The sequence below is a fragment of the Rutilus rutilus genome (assembly GCF_951802725.1).
Source record: "Rutilus rutilus genome assembly, chromosome: 9".
NCBI lineage: Eukaryota > Metazoa > Chordata > Actinopteri > Cypriniformes > Leuciscidae > Rutilus > Rutilus rutilus.
The window spans coordinates 7067927-7085258 of record NC_140223.1 but is presented as its reverse complement, the minus strand read 5'-3'; the positions used below and the strand labels follow the sequence as shown (position 1 = coordinate 7085258).

General features: G+C 40.1%; 1 protein-coding gene across 4 annotated transcripts in view; it reads left to right on the top strand.

The window, feature by feature from the left end:
• The window catches only part of LOC311296615 (alpha-2-macroglobulin-like), a 44380-nt gene extending 27841 nt beyond the window's left edge, over positions 1-16539 (top strand). For 3 of the 4 annotated variants that reach the window (XM_084418460.1, XM_084418458.1, XM_084418459.1), the window contains 15 exons: positions 579-700; positions 780-831; positions 1252-1335; positions 1422-1598; positions 1733-1808; positions 8493-8649; positions 8792-8866; positions 8954-9116; positions 10683-10876; positions 10960-11172; positions 11402-11520; positions 14122-14203; positions 14288-14371; positions 14472-14577; positions 14699-16539. In XM_084418460.1, the coding sequence (XP_084274586.1) occupies positions 579-700; positions 780-831; positions 1252-1335; positions 1422-1598; positions 1733-1808; positions 8493-8649; positions 8792-8866; positions 8954-9116; positions 10683-10876; positions 10960-11172; positions 11402-11520; positions 14122-14203; positions 14288-14371; positions 14472-14577; positions 14699-14739 (1745 nt within the window). In that variant the 3' untranslated portion in view covers positions 14740-16539. Of the gene's footprint in view, positions 1-578; positions 701-779; positions 832-1251; positions 1336-1421; positions 1599-1732; positions 1809-8492; positions 8650-8791; positions 8867-8953; positions 9117-10682; positions 10877-10959; positions 11173-11401; positions 11521-13362; positions 13457-14121; positions 14204-14287; positions 14372-14471; positions 14578-14698 lie in introns of those variants that run through there. The other variant, XM_084418461.1, reaches the window with a different exon arrangement.
• Positions 16540-17332: the final 793 nt, after the last annotated feature.

The following is a 17332-nucleotide window of genomic DNA, read 5'->3' as shown; positions in this document are numbered from 1 at the left end:
GAAGATGTTAATGTAAATGATAAACATGCAATTTCACCGCGTTTCCATTACCCTTCAAATTGCACGAATTGAAAATGCGAATTGAAAATACACCCATTGGAAAGACGTCAATTTCGCAAAAACTTCCATTGAAAATAAAATGTATTTATGCTCGCATGAGGAGGTTTTTTCAGGCTGTTCGAAAAAGGAATATTTTACAAAATATTTCGCTCCTTAAAGTATAAGAGGCTTTCCTTGCCATTAAAGCTTGGATAACACGCCTACGTCTCCTTCGATTAAAAATAATGACGACAGTGGCTGCGATATACGTAAACCTACCAACATCCATCGCCATAATTTTGGCTTCTCACAAGATGAAAAAATGATGTTTTAGTCGCATAACATTGGTTAATGTAAGCGGCATCAATTTCGCAAAAGCGTAGCATATAAATGTTTATACCAATAAATGGGATTTTTTTCCGAAATGGACGTGTTTACAATGGGAAACTTAATTTGTATTTTTCAATTTGCTCAATTTGAAGGGTAATGGAAACGCGTCTGTTTCTCAGTTGTATATTCACGTTTGTCTTGTGTTGTAGGAGTCTTGAATATTACAGTCAGTGCAGAGGCAGAGGCGTCCCAGACTGTGTGTGACAATGAGATTGTGAGCGTCCCGGACAGAGGACAAATTGACACGGTCACACGAAGTCTGCTCGTACAGGTCAGCACACGTCATCATTTACTCATGATCTTAATGCTGCTTATGTATGATGTGTTGATGTGATTGATTTCTGCTGCAGGCGGAAGGAACTGAAAAGACAGAGACTCACAGCTGGTTACTGTGTCCAAAGGGTTAGTCTGCAGATATTTCAGATGTTTTGGTGTACAAGCGCTGATAATGCTGCAACCCTCTTTGTCTTCTAAACACAAACTTCATGAAAATAAGTACACATTGCATAGAGGACATTTTGAGGACACAACAAATTTGAGGACTAATAGAGGGAGCTAAAATATACTCATATGTATCGGACATTTTAATTGAGAAAGCTGAAATTTGTCAGCCTTTCATGACAACTGTAGTTTAGTTGTTCAGCTGTGCCAAATTTTGAAATTGTGGCTATTTTCTCCCCTTTTCTAAAGTGCTTGAATCACAATAATTCCTGTTTGTGATTATATTATTATTATTATTATTGGGACTTCACAGGTGGTATTAAAATGTTTATAGCGTTACTCTGCTGATCACTGATGTGTTTCTGTCTGTCTGGTTCATAGGTGACAGTCTCTCAGAGGAAGTGACTCTGACTCTTCCTAAAGATGTGATAGAGGGATCAGCCAGATCCTCTGTTTCAGTCATTGGTAACATTTACAAACATGAGCAGAAATGAGGAGATTGGCTTTAGACTTATAAAATGTAGTGAGTGTCATTTGTGTATGGTTTACAGGCGACATATTGGGTCGTGCACTGAGGAACCTTCACGGATTATTACGGATGCCGTACGGCTGTGGAGAGCAAAACATGGCTGTTCTTTCTCCCAATATTTACATTCTGGAGTATCTGGAGAACACGGAGCAGCTCACCTCGGCCATCCGAGAGAGAGCCACAGGCTTCCTGCAGAGCGGTGAGAGACAAAATCATGTCAAGAAAATACTGAGACGGTTTGATACCAAATTATACATTATTCAACACACCTGAATGTCACATTGAGTCACCCAAACAAACTGTTGAAGTGTTAACCATTATCACACTAAACAGGATACCAGAGACAAATGAACTACAAGCATTTGGATGGATCATACAAGACATGTGGTTATGGTAAAGGGAATACATGGTAAATATATTCTCACTATTACTATTGTTAAACAGAAATAGGGCTGGGTATCGTTCAAAGAATTTCGATACCGATACCGATACCGATACCTTGATTTCAATACCGGTTCCTGAATGATACTTGTTTCAATACCAATTTTATGAAATCCATTTGTAATATCTTCCATAATAATCATCCTACTACATGAATTGAGTTGAAGTTAATAATTTACTTTCTGTTTGCAACAGCTACAGCAATAGACATAAATACTCCATGCGTCCCGCATGGCACATCTTCTTCAACTAACTTTTCCAAGATAGAAGCCAAATACTGAAGCCAAAAATTATCCTTAATTTTGAAATAATGTAAAACGCGTTGCGGCAGCATGCAGACACAGGCGAGACGGCTCGTGCGCCTATTGGCTGCCCTGCGGCAACTGCAGCAGCCTATCGACAAGGCCCTATCGTGACGTCAGCTCCAATGGGGGCGCTTCGCGCCTAATACGTCACGTCCCGCCGAGACGGGCGTGGCTTAGGGCTATAAATGTAGCTTCGAGAGGCTGGCTCACTGATTTTTCATCTGTGATGGCGACTCTGAGGACTCGCCTGGCAGCCTTCCACGAGACTGCACTCCCCGCTGTGATGCCGCGCCGTAAAAAGCGCCGCCGTGAGAGAGTCGAGCGCGGGCGGACTGCCCGCTGTTATCAGCGCACCCCCCGCCTCTAACGCTGCAAGTGCGGTGTCTATATTACAGCATACCGAAGCTCTCCGACCGCCACTATGTCACGGCCAGAGCCCAGATTTCATTCAACCCCTAGCTATCCATGCAAATGCGTGGGCAAAGCTTCCCGGGGTATCAGAATGGGTGCTGAACATTATAGAAAGAGGCTATTCGCTACAGTTCGCTCGACGCCCCCGCCGTTGTGCGGCGCGAATCGAAACCACGGTAGAAAAAGAAGTAGCACATCTACTTTGTGCCAAAATTGCGAAACTGTTGAGCAAAGGGGCCATAGAGCCTTTATCTCAAGCTCAGAGCGAAGGGGGGCTATACAGCAGATATTTTCTGGTTCCGAAAAAAGACGGGGGTCTCAGACCCATTCTAGATCTAAGACAGCTGAACAAAGCGCTTTCAAAACGCCGGTTCAGAATGCTCATGACCAAGAAAATCCTCTCGCATGTTCGCCAGGGGGACTGGTTTGTGTCAATAGATCTGAAAGATGCTTATTTCCAAATACAAATAGCGTCACGTCACAGGCGATTTTTGAGATTCGCCTTCGAGGGCCAGGCATATCAATACACAGTCCTACCGTTTGGCCTGTCCCTAGCACCCCGTACATTCACGATGTGCATGGACGCGCTCGCTCCCCTCGCTCCCCTGAAACTTCGGGGAATGCGAGTTTTGAACTACTTGGACGATTGGCTGGTTCTAGCTCAGTCACACTCAGAGCTCATAGAACACAGAACCATTTTACCCGAGCATCTCGAGAATCTGGGTCTCGAAGTCAATTGGGCGAAAAGTTCACTGTCTCCCAGTCAGAGAATATCTTTTCTGGGCACAGAACTGGACTCGCTGTCCATGACAGCGCGACTGTCGCCGCAGCGCAGACTGGTTATTCAGCGCATGACGGAAACCTTCCGCCGCGGCACTATAGTCCCGCTCAAAAAGTTTCAAAGGATGCTGGGTCTCATGGCCGCAGCATCAGCAGTTCTTCAGCTGGGTCTGCTTCGCATGCGCCCGCTGCAGCTGTACCGCGCCGAGCGTGAACTCCCGGTCTTTTTCGCCTCAAGGTCGATCAAAAATGCATCTCAGCACTGATACCTTGGAGAGCGACCGACTGGTACCAGTCAGGTGTAAGCCTGGGGACTTCCTCGAGTGTGAAGGTGGTGTCTACGGATGCCTCCACCTCGGGATGGGGAGCGCTGCTCGAGGGCAGACCGTTCTTCGGCCAGTGGTCAGAACCGGAAAAGCTTCTGCACATAAACTGCCTGGAAATGATGGCAGTCGACAACGCGCTGAGGCGCTTTCGTCCCCGAATAGCAGGGCACCATGTCTTGGTCCGCTCGGACAACATGTCAGTGGTAGCCTACATAAATCGCCAGGGAGGCATCACATCCCGAAACCTTTACAGGTTAACGGAACACCTCCTGGTATGGGCTCAGCACAATCTGCGCTCGCTCAGAGCAGCGCATGTGCCTGGCCACCTGAATGTGGGACCAGACAGACTGTCCAGGAACAATGTTCCAGCAGGAGAATGGTCTCTACATCCGCAGACAGTTCAACTGCTGTGGGAGAGTTTCGGCAGAGCGAAAATAGACCTGTTTGCGTCTCAAGAAAACGCCCCCTCTACGAGACGGCTCTATTCCTCAAAATGGTCTGTGTTCTCTAGCTGGTGCACAGCACGCGGCTTTTCACCCCAAGACTGTGGAGTGACGGAGGTTATCTCCTTCCTACAAGAGCTACTGGATGAGGGCAGAGCCCCATCCACGCTCAAAGTCTATGTGGCGGCTATAGCAGCGTTTTCAAAACCAACGCTTGGTCAGTCACTGGGAAGGAACGATCTGGTCATTCGCTTCCTTAGAGGAGCTAAGAGGTTAAATCCTCCCAGACCTCCCTCAGTTCCCATATGGGACCTTTCTACGGTCTTGGAGACCATGAAAGGTGCCCCATTTGAGCCAATCCAATCAATAGATATCAAACACTTGTCTTTCAAAACAGTGTTTCTTCTGGCTCTCGCTTCAGTAAAGCGCATAGGGGACTTACAAGCGCTCTCAGTGAGCGCGACATGTATGGAGTTTGGGCCAAATGACTCGAAAGTCATACTCAAACCGAGGCACGGGTACGTTCCTAAATCCCTCAACAGACCGTTCAGGGCTCAGGTGATTTCCCTGTCTGCCCTGCCGGTCTTTAACGAGGAAAAGGACGCCAGCTTCCTTTGTCCGGTCAGGGCATTAAGGGCTTACGTGTCTCGCACGTCTGTTTTCAGACAGACAGAGCAGCTCTTTGTTTCACTCTACGGACGTTCTAAGGGACTTGCCGTGTCGAAACAGAGTCTATCCAGATGGATAGTCGATGCTATAGCGTTGGCTTATGCCTCTAAGGGCTTGCAGTGCCCATTAGGTGTCAGAGCGCACTCCACGAGAGGTGTCGCCTCGTCGTGGGCTTGGTCTAGTGGGTGTAAGGAATATGACTTAGCTCAAATGATTATAGGGAATCAAAATTATGAATCGGGTTGATTCATCTATATTCTTACAATATTAATAAATTATTGAAGCTGAAATTTAGACTTATTCGTATACATCAATGTTCAATTACAATGAATTATAATTCAATCATTAATATACCAAAATGTCCCTCTTTCAGATCAATTAATCAGAATAATTTTAAGGGAAATTAATGTATTAATTAAACAGTTGTTTGTCCCGCAAACTGGTCGTAAAATTAATTCCATCAACTTCTCAACAAAATTATCTCTTTCTTATAATTCGAAGAAAGCTATGTTTTCTGGCCAAGAAAATTAGCTTCTTGTTCTTATAAAATGTAGGTTACTTAACAGTAGCACCTTTGTAAAGCGTAGCTCGATCATCATTTCATTGACTTGTACAATGAACACTTATACAGAGACAATCTAGGATATAATGGTTTTTTTAATAATTGGACTAATACTACATCGAACTAAGGAATACAAGTTCTACAATTTACACGAGTAAATATGTATGTACAGGACACGTAAACAAAATACACGACTAAACGGATAACAGATGAGAGAGGGAGAGGAAGGGAGAAAGTGAAACTAAAGTTTCAGGATGAGAGAGATCACCGAGATGATCTCAGCATGGCAAAAACACAGGCAGTAACCTTGAGAGACAACAAGGAATCAAATCACATTAAAAGTTCAGTAAACTTATCTTGCAAAATGGTTCTCTTTGTTGCTGAAGAAGAGCTCCTTTAAGAGCGGGGCGTGTTTCCTCGTGTCTTCGGGGCGAGCAGACTCGCGCGCAGTTTAAAGGTTCACTGAAACGTGAAGTGGCCAGAAACATGATTCAGAGTTCAGTTCCCTTTGTGGAGGGAGTAACGAATATGAAAATAAAACTTAGTAAAGAAAATAAAACGGAGATGAGGACTCCCTAGGTCCCATGGAGCCAGGAATTTCCTCAGACGCAGTGCTCGTGCACGTCCTCAATGAAGAGGAGCGCGCGCCGCGGGATTTTCAACAGAGTCTTTTCCTTTGAGTTGAAGTTGTCGGCTGAAGTTCGAAGACGAAACAAAACTAAAAGACTTAAAGAAAAGAAAATATAAAGCCCCCTAAACGGGAGCCATTGATGGTCTCCCTGATGAGGAGGGTTCGAACAAGCAGGAACAAACAAGACGAAAGAAAATACCGAACTCAACTGAACAGAACGCGGAGTGTTCCGCTTTTCTAGGGTACCGAAATTTCCCTCCTCCCTGGCGCTTGGGCCAATTGGAACGCGAAATTCCAGGCGGGAGAAATTTCCTTTGTCTCACTTAGGAGTTCGATTTGCATGTTTTATGACAGTCTTAGGATCATGCCATTTCTACTTTAAACAATTATAACTGCAGTAAAATGCATTTTATCATAATTTGGTACCCATATCTTTCCTACGGGTGTATGGAGGTTCAATTCAAGACCACATTTGGTATGTTTAAAAGCTACGGCATAGAACTTACTTCTTATTCTGTAAAATACGCATTAAGAGTTCTACTAACAATCTAGGAATAAGATTAACCCAAAATGTGATGTACATTTACAAATGGAAATGAAAATTGGACTTTTAAAAAGATCCACATGGCATATCTATGATTGCAACAGGGTGCACATCTGAAACATTATTCCTTTAAGGTTTACAAGAATACAAAAACCCATCACAGAGAAGAACAATCGTGGAAAAGAGAAATTACATTCAGGTTTACATATTTCTTCAATGGTTATACATATGGAAAATGTAGGATTTAAGTAGGGTTAAAGATTAACACTAACTCTGCTCCACTCCTAAAATCTCTGTTGCTGGACATTCCATTAGGCAATAAAACACAGTTCAACACAGGGGGGAAGGGATTGCCAGAGAATGTTAGTGCACCTTCTCTAACTAAAACACTATTGATTAAAGAATACATTTCAAAACCACACCTCTAGAAAATCATAATTATATGATCAAACAAATTAATAAAACATGCATACAGGAAGGTCAAACCCAAATCTGAGTTACATACATTAAAACTATATTTCTATAGGAGGATGTTTGTGTGTGTGTGTGTGTGTAGAAAGTTTCAAGTTTCGTTATCTCTCTGTGGTCCAGAGAGGGGAAGGGGGGTTTGGAATGCAGAACTTATCCTCCAAGGTGCAATAAAGTGTCGCGAAGGACCATTTATTGCTGACTAGCTGGAGCCAACACAACTGATTTACCTTCGGGGGTTCAGAGTGGGACAGCAAGAAGGAATGTGCGTTTATGTTCTGATTCAATGAGCCATGATTCATAGCCAATGTGGCTACATGGGATTGCCTTGCAAGATATCTGTATGGCGGCAGGCTGGGCCTCCCCGTCTACACTTATAAGGTTTTATAACCTAGAGGTTCCCGCTTTGCAGGCTAGGCTGCTTTCGGTCTAAAATCGGTACTGTCTGGCCCGATGTGTTCGGCCCAGAATACTGAAACTGCCTGAGCAAACGCTCGCTGATTGATCGCGCAGCTCTATGGGCAGTGTGTAAGACCCACTATATTCGTCAGTTCAGGCCGGGGGTCGCCCTGACTGTATGAAACATCATCAGTATAACTGTTCCTTATAGGATGTTATATTATTATAGGAATGATGCTATTCTAGCCACTCTTCCTGGACTTTCTGTGAGTCCCTTATGATCATGTACTATATGAGCCCGGGCACTTGCCCTTGGGACTTTGGTGCGGGATCTTTAGCATGCATGGCGCTTTACACTGTGTTCCCCTAGCGTAAGACTTACGCAGTACGAGAGAACCTCTCGTAAGAGAACGTACTCGGTTACTAACGTAACCTCGGTTCTCTCTAGAGAGGGAACGAGTACTGCGTATCTTGCCGTGCCTGCACACGCTCTGGTTCGCTCCGGCGATGAAAAACCAGTGAGCCAGCCTCTCGAAGCTACATTTATAGCCCTAGGCCACGCCCGTCTCGGTGACGATAGGGCCTTGTCGATAGGCTGCTGCAGTTGCCGCAGGGCAGCCAATAGGCGCGCGAGCCGTCTCGCCTGTGTCTGCATGCTGCCGCAACGCGTTTTACATTATTTCAAAATTAAGGATAATTTTTGGCTTCAGTATCTCGCGGAAAAGAGATTTTCCCCTAGTGTAAGACTTACGCAGTACTCGTTCCCTCTCTAGAGAGAACCGAGGTTACGTTAGTAACCGAGTACGTTTTTAGTGCTTATTGGCTCACTGATGTTGACGAGTTAACCCTTAGGTATCGAAATCTGGTACCGAACAAGAAGTCATTTTTCGATACTCGATAGTATCAAAGCAATTCGGTCGGTACCTAAAAACTATCGTACTCCGTACCCAGCCCTAAACAGAAATACTATCAAGGTAATCTATACAATAATAAACCCAATTAACACATTTAAAAAATTGTCTCAGTTCAAATCACTTTTTGAGATTTATGGTGGATGGAATTCATTGAACATTCATTCATGACATTTTTTTAATTATATCTTCCACACCATCAGGTTGACTACCTTTGTGCTGAGGTCCTTTGGCAAAGCACAGAAATACATATTTATTGATCCAAAAATTATTCAGAGTGCAAAGAATTGGTTAATAAGCAGACGGGATTCAGACGGCTGTTTTATCCAACAGGGAACACTGTTCAACAACAGAATGAAGGTCTGTCATCTTCTCTCTATCTCTCTATCTATCGTCTTTATTCAGACTTTCTCAAGCCAACATCACAGTTTGTCTAGATGAACTTTCCTTCAGTGGTTTGAGTGTGTTGATTTATTTATCCTTTATGTCTAATAAATTCTAGGGTGGGGTGAATGATGATGTGACCATGACTGCCTACATTACTGCATCATTGCTTGAACTGGAAACTCCAGTCACAGTAAGTTCATCTGTAGGAAACATGGTATAAACTCATAGAAAAAATGACACTCACAGCGTCTATTCCTCTGTGTTTTTTTTGTCACAGGATCCTGTCGTCAGTAAAGGTTTGTCATGCTTGAGGTCCGTCACTGAGAATGTCAATAACACTTACACCACTGCCCTGCTCACCTACACTTTCAGTCTGGCTAGAGACACGGACACTCGACAGCGGCTTTTCAAGAAACTGGAAGATGTTGCTATTTCAGATGGTAAGAGGTTTGTTTCTGATGACTTTCTGTTGTCTTTTATGACTGTACTATTGTTTTTAGTAACACTGTAGAAAACTGTTCCATCATTAATGAATAACTACACAGGAACAAATGAGTTACACACTATTAACGTTCTTGTAACTATACTATTAACTAACAAGAAAATCTGATTAACATATTAGTAAGTAATAGGGCTCAGTTGAATGTGGTAGTTCTCTATTCGCTAATCAGTAACTACTATTTATTTCATACCTCCCACTAAGAACTACTGTATACAGGTACATAATTAACATGAATATTGCATAATTTATAATATAAGGTAACCGTAATCCACTAGTAATGACTCAAGTGTTACTACATCCTTCTAAAGGAACTAATAATAATTTGGATCAATATTCTAAAGTGAAAAAAGCATGATAACTCTCTAGTAATTAATAAGTAACTGTAAGCTTTTAAGATTTTTGTACGATTTTGGATTTGGTAAAACTTTAGTCATTACTAGCGTGTTCCCATGATCTTCACTTTAGAATATTGATCCAAATTATTATTAGTTCCTTTAGAAGGATGTAGTAATATTTGAGTCATTACTAGTGGATTACCATAACCTTATATTATACATTATGGATTATTAACATTAATTATGAACCTGTATACAGTAGTTCTTTGTAGTCCTCTGTGAGTTATGAAAAAGTAGTAGTTACTGATTAGCTAAGAGTGAACTACCACATTCAACTATTTCTTACTAATTCATTAATCAGAGTTTCTTGTTAGTTAAGTATGGGATAATGTACATCCAGCTGGTTGTTCCTGTCAGAATAAACCCGACAGGGTGATCAGGAGCGTCTTGCGTGAGCCAGAAGGGGTTTATTCTGAGATAACAACTGAATGTGCATTATGCCGCTTATTACACGACTAAGTAAATGATTAGACACGAAATATTGATCTGATTCAAAATATTTAACTAGCACTTTAAACGCAAAGGTTCCGCGGTGAGAGCTATTGATAGCGCAACAAGTTCAAACTAGACGGACATTTAAGAGATACGGTATACAGTCATACTACTTATTACACAGCATTTCACCACATATATAATTATGGGGATAAGAGATATTGATTTGAAATTAAACGGACCTGTTTGTTGTCTAATAATCCAACAGTGTACAAAAAAATTGTCGCAAAATGACAGCATCTGCGTTTGAATGAAACAAGAGAGAGCGAGTCCACGAGACTGGATGGCATAATTAAATAACCGTACACAAAATATTGATTCGACTGAGTTTTAATATTTTATTAGCTCACCAAAAGCAAAACTTCCATGGAGAAAGCCCGTTAAGCCTGTGTTTTCAGCGGTTGTTGTCGAGCAATAACACACCACTGGATGGTGCTATTGACCAATCAGAATCAAGTATTCCACAGATATAATAATAGTAGTAACTAGAATGGTAATAGTGTGTTACTCATTTGTTCTTGTGTAGTTATTCATTAATGATGGAACAGTTTTCTAAAGTGTTACCTTTTTGTTTTAATCATGCTCCTTGAGTCACACGTGTGTCTTTTGTCCTTAAGGCTCTTCTCTCCACTGGTCTCAGTCTGGCTCTGCTGATGACTCTGATTCTCTGGCAGTGGAGATCAGCTCATATGTGCTGCTTGCTGTTCTCACTGCAGATTCAGTCACTACAGCTGATCTGGGCTATGCTAACAGGATTGTTAGCTGGCTTGTGAAGCAGCAGAATGCTTATGGAGGATTCTCCTCCACACAGGTTACTCAAACCTCTTCAATCAAACACATTATTGCTGGTGTGAATGAGTAAAAGTGGCATTACTGAACACATTTATTTCCCAGGACACAGTGGTGGCTCTTCAGGCTCTGTCTTTGTACGCCACCAAAGTGTTCAGCTCTGACGGCTCCAGCACAGTGACGGTACGGTCAGCAGGAGACACTCTCCACTTTAATGTCAATCAGGACAACAAGTTACTGTACCAGGAGAAGCAGCTGCAGAAACTTCCAGCCAAATACAGCATTGAAGTGAAGGGCTCAACCTGTGTGTCTGTGCAGGTCTGTAGTGCGTTCAGCTTCATTTACTCACACTCACTTTCTCTCTTGGCATTTTATGCCCAGACCAGCAACATAGTGTCGGCCCAGATCCGGGCCACATCTGGTACATGTGGATTCATCGCGTATCAGATGTGGGCCGGATCTTAGCCGCCTTTATGTTGCTGTCAGGGTGGTTATTCTGCTGTGAGATGATTTATGAATGTGTTTTTCTTTGTGTTGACTCTCTCAGATGGCTCAGTTCTACAACATTCCCACTCCAACTGAAGCTAAAGCATTGAGCATTGATGCTAAGATTGAGGGAGATTGCAAAACATTGGGACAAAATTTCATTTTGAAATTAACTGTCAAGTAAGAGAATTTGTATTTAAAGTCCCCCTGTAGTCAATAATTGTATCCCTTAAAACTCATCTTTGATCACCAAAATAACATTTAAACGTTTTTTCCTTCATGCCTTAAAATAGCTTGAATGTAACTCTACACCCTTGCCTCATTTAGTATACGCGGTTCTATGAATATGTAAATGAGCCCCGCCTCTGTAAAGATCACCCATTGGCCCAACGACGGAAATCCAACGGCCTGGGCGAAGCACTGTAAACCCGAATAAGTTAGCAGAACTCAAAAAATGTAAGGCAATCGATTGCCTCAATTTTTTTTAAGTTTTGAAATTCAAAGTTTAAGTAAGCAGAACTTAAGATTTTAAGTTTGTACTTAAAGATTTCAAGTTAAGAACAATTAAAATCAGAGTACACTATTTCATACATTTAACTTAAAACCTTCATGTAATCTCAATGTGAACACTTTCATTAGTATTAACTTTTAGATTTAACAAGCTAGTTTACTAACATACTATTATGTTATCATGCTAACAATAGTATGTTATACAGCACTTGCTGTATGAGTACAACAATATAAAGATTTAATTTGCTCTCAAATCAAGCCGCATGCACCACTTGTCACCATGATGGTAACTATCCTAAAACCAACATTAACAGAAATTCTTCTAAATTAGCATAACAAAACATTAATCACTATTAAATCTCCCACTTAACATTAATCTTGCACAAAAAATTTTAATTTTAGCATTTACTTTCCCATTCAAGTGCCATCGGCAAAGCATGCTGGGAAATAGACATCCCAGCCGTTTCAGTTAAACTTAAGTTTGTTTAAATTAAAATAAATCATTTCATAAAACTCAAAACAATGAAACAGTTCAGTTTACTTAAAATATATCAGTTCTGTGAACTTGAAAGAAAAAGAAAGTGCTAAATACTCATAAAAATGAATTTGACTGAACTAATTAGTTTAATTTAAGTTTGTCCTACTCAAACCAATTAATTATTTTGAGTGTTAGGGTTTACAGTGAGGGATAATGCGTGTATGTCTTTTTAGCGCTCCAGTGAAGTTCACTTAATTTATTGGAATTTAGTTTCAATATTCCTTTAGCTTTACGCTTAATCTGACTCCAATTTCAAATGATAATCAAATTTAGATCGTGTTTCTTATTAGAAAATAATCATAAATATTGATTATGAAGTCATTTAGATCCCATATTTTCAATTAGTCATTCATTAAGGGACCCAATGCCGCACAGAGTCACACGCCCCGGGTTTACGTGGATCTCACGGACACAGCCTCGCCAGTCTGATCTTGGTCAGAGGGTGCAGGGTTTGCTAATACCTCTTTAGTTGGTTGCCTATTGCTCACTCATACAAAAAAGTGATTTAGCCACTTCCATACAACTTGCCAAGTCAGTGATAGACAGAAATCAAAAGGTCTTCAAATGACGTGCCTACTGCTCCGTTCATATGCGCCTTTAGTTTGACCTATCCTGGACACAGAGCTGCGGTAGCACCAGCCTCTTCATAGTCTACTAAAATAATGATTTCAGAAAACTTCAGTATAAATCAAGATGTAACATTTATTTGTCGGGTAAAAATGTATCATGCCAATTACACAAGTGATTAAAAGCCAATTCAGAAATAATAAATACATGACATAAATTACTCAAAGATGACTCTAAAAGTAAGCAATGTATTCCTGACAGAGACACACAGTGGTGTGTGTGTGAGTGTGTTCCAAGTGTAAGACTTGAGAAAACTCTGACACAGCAATACATGGGGGTTTTCCCTGGTTACAGGTTCCCAAAGACTGCTCTGTCACCTACCCTTAATACCCTTCAATATTTTTTAGGGTTGATTTGGGTCACTTCATGTACCCCAGGGGGTAACACCTGGTTTCGGAGGAGAGGGGAGATATCTTGAAGAGACACCACCCAAAGAGGAGAACAGGTCTCCTAAAGTTCTCAATCTTTCTCATTAAACCAATGACTGCAATGAAATTAAGACCATTTTACCAATCGCACTGAGACATTTAAAATGATACCAAACATGAAAAGGAAAACAATAGATTCACAAGATACATCATATGTGATAGACATTCTTAGTGAACTTTTGGTGACTTGACTCGCGGGGAGAGGAAGGGGAGGGAGAGGGGGATGCAGAGAAAAGGAAGGAGAAAAGTTTGGACAGGACGATGTCCTGTGCGATCTTCTGTCCAGGGTGCGTTTTATTGCTTTATTGCAAGGGTGAGTTTTATCTCAGCTTTTGTCTTAGCAGGAAAATCTGTTCTTACATCTCCACTCACTCACTCACAGTAGCTCAGAGATCCACTCGTTGACGATCACACATTGATCTGATTGGTTACAAGGTAGTTTGTGACGTCAGAAACACCAGCAATTTCAAACCGTGTTTTTGAGACTGTCTTTGGTTCACTGCAGTTTTAAGGAGAAAATACTCAGAAATGGTGTTGACTTGTGAATTTTCACGTGGTTTGTCTTAAAGCATATTAAAAACACCACATACACATATTAACAACATTAAAAGCTTGATTTTCACCACAGGAGGACTTTAAGTGAGGCATTTAAGATCCTTTTCATTTGCTCTTTTCCAGATATGATGGTCTACAGGAAAGGACTAACATGGTCATTGTGGATATTAAACTCTTATCTGGATTCAAAGCTGATACATCAATGGTGCGTTTGAGTGATTCATCACAAAATTTTACACATTTCTAGAGTTTCTCTTTTTAGAAATTAACCAGCACTTTTTCTCCACAGCTTAAAATGTTTTTCAGAATGTACAGAAACCCTGTGGAACGGGTCGATTCTAAAGCTGATCGTGTCATTGTGTATTTGAAGGAGGTGAGAAAACAGCAACATTCATATGATTTTATGTCTTATGTTGATTCATAAACGTTTTATCCATAATGTCCATGACTGATGAGTTTGTTTCCTCCTGTAGATCACACAAAATATTCCAGTGAATTACCAGATACAAATGAAACAGGTTCTTCAAGTGAAGAATCTCAAGCCAGCTGTGATTAAAGTGTACGATTACTACCAAACAAGTAAGATTTAATATGCCAGTGTTGAATGCTTTGATCAAGTGATGCACATTGTTTATTCAGATTTAATCCATGTACAGGTTTCCATTGTTGTACGAATGTGAACATCTTCTTTTTCCTTCAGGTGATCAGTCAGAGGCCGAGTACTTCTTCCACTGTGGATGAAGCTGAAGAGCGTCACCTTATAGTTCAGCTTGGATAAAGATGTTGGAACTGTTGAATATTATAATGTTTATTCTTTATCCTGGACAAAATTATTTCCAATTCATCATCCCAAATTTGAACAAACCCCCAAATCCTAATCAGTTTTTGGATACGTCTCTTGATATCATGACTTATCAATTTACAATGCATGATTAATAGAAGTGTTGAAAACAAGTTCTGGTGAGCTGGTTGAACTGTTGAATGTGTAGTAGCTACATGCTATGGCAACATTTCAGAATCAGACAAGGTTATTATGATGATATTTTTATCTTTTGATATCTTATCTCAGCTAAATTAAGGTGCCAGAAATAACCAAAACGGCGTTTTCACAGTGAGAAGAACCTTTTTTTTTTTCTTAGTGACATAAAGAGCCTTGTTTTTTGTACTGCAAGAACTTTTTTGTACTGTCACTTTACAAGATTCTTTGTAGAACCATTCATGAAAATGTTCTTTATGACCCCATTTTAAACAAACATACAAAGAGAATCCAGGAATAAGATTTAAGTGTTTATTGCCTTTATACATTGTGCCAGATAAAAGCATATGAATACATACAGTAAGGCATTAAACAGGACATTTCATAAATCAAGCAAATTGCACAATTTTAAAAAGAGAAAACAGTAGAAACACTCACCAATAAACCAAAAAGCAGACTACAATAAACAGTCCACTCCAAATGAAAACAGTAGTATTAAAGGGATAGTTCACCCAAAAATGAAAATGTTGTCATCATTTACTCACACTCAAGTTGTTCCAAGCCTGTATGAGTTTCTTTCTTCTGTTGAACACAAAAGAAGATATTTTGAAGAATGTTGGTATTAGTGTTTGTGTATTTCTTTTACATTTTCAAATGGTGCTGTGACTGAAAAAAGGTTGAGAAACACTGCACTAGAAGACCAGAGTTCGATCCCAGCCTCAAACATCCATCACACACCTGAAGATTTATGCAGATGAGAAGTCTAATATGTGTTTATGAGAAGAGTTTTTCACTGCTGGACTCTGAACAGCAGCAGAAAATACAGACTCTGTCCGGTAGGGGCTTCACTTTTACCTGTTTGCATTTGTTTGATTTGTTCATTATTTGTCAGTCAGAAATCATTAACCGCATTTCCACTGTACAGACCATATCAAATTAGGTTTTATCATTGTTTCACATAAATGCACAAGACATTTACTTATTCAATTGTGTTTGCTCCTGTTTAATTGTGGACACAAGACTGCACAGAACAACTCTTTCAGGCTTTTAGTTCAAAAGAGAACATTTAGAAAAAAATGTTAAATTCATTTATGTTTGATTTGTTAAGTGAGAATGATATTTTTTTAGTTTCCACCAAAGTAATTTAGTGTAATTTATCTCTCTCTTGTCTCACTATCTGTTACGTGTAAGATATAGGGACCAAAAAAATTCTCTCTCTTTTTAAAAATAATTATATGTAGGATCAATACAGGCAAGTATCATAAAATCAAGCAACATATACAAGCAAAAGTGCTGTTTTCCATATGAGCATTATCACATTATGACATTGATTTGATGTAACAGCTCCATAAACAAGTTATTATTGGGGTCAATATCACTATAAAGTGCCTTTGGTGTCCTCATCAGAATCGCTCAGTCATCATGAACATAATGCAAAATAATGAAATTCTGAGGTTTTATTATAAATGGCCAAACACTTACACACATACAAGTACAATGATACGTCTCTTGAAATGTGTTTTTCTGATTTTATACCATTTTCTTTGATTGGATGTATGTGATTCTGGCAAGTGTAAAAAGTGTTAAATTACATAAAATTAAAATACTTTTTTAATGTACTTATTGTCCTCAGCAAGTTATTTAATAAACTAAGTCATTTTGATTATTTATATTTTATTTTCATAATAATATTAAGCAGTTTGCATGTGTCCCTGAAATTGCTGTCCACCCTGTCATTATGGGGTAAACTCCCCTTTAAGAAACCAACTGATGTGCTCAGTGACATCCCCTCCCCCATTTGGTCTTTCTTCAGTGGAGGTTAAAACATCTGCAACACACACAGAAAGTATCTACACTTATATTTCCTAATTTTCATCATATTGTGTTTGTAGTTGCGTGTTGTCAAGCTTAACATGTCCACCCTGTCATTGTGAAATATTAATTAATATAAAAACTTTTCAGAAATTCTAAATATACATTTTAAACAGTGCACAGCTTCAACAGTGAATCACTTTGCTTACTGCTTCACACCATGTGCTCATTAAATACTAACTTTAGCCAAAAAATGTCAGGACATGGTTCATGACAGGGTGGACATTTGCAACTCCTGAAAATCAGCCTGAGCCAGGCCCCTCCTTCTTCTATATTGGTTGAGGGTTTCTTGAAGGTCCTGTTGTTTTTAAAATGTTCCCCCGTTCTAGTTCACCCATTAAAGCATCTGTCCACCCTGTCATGCCAAGTTCCACCCTGTCATTTTGTTGTCCACCCTGTCATGTGCAACTTTTATGATGAAAATAAACTAATTATTTTAATGTGTGTGATTTCTTAATAAACAAATGAGGGCCAGTTAGTATTGTT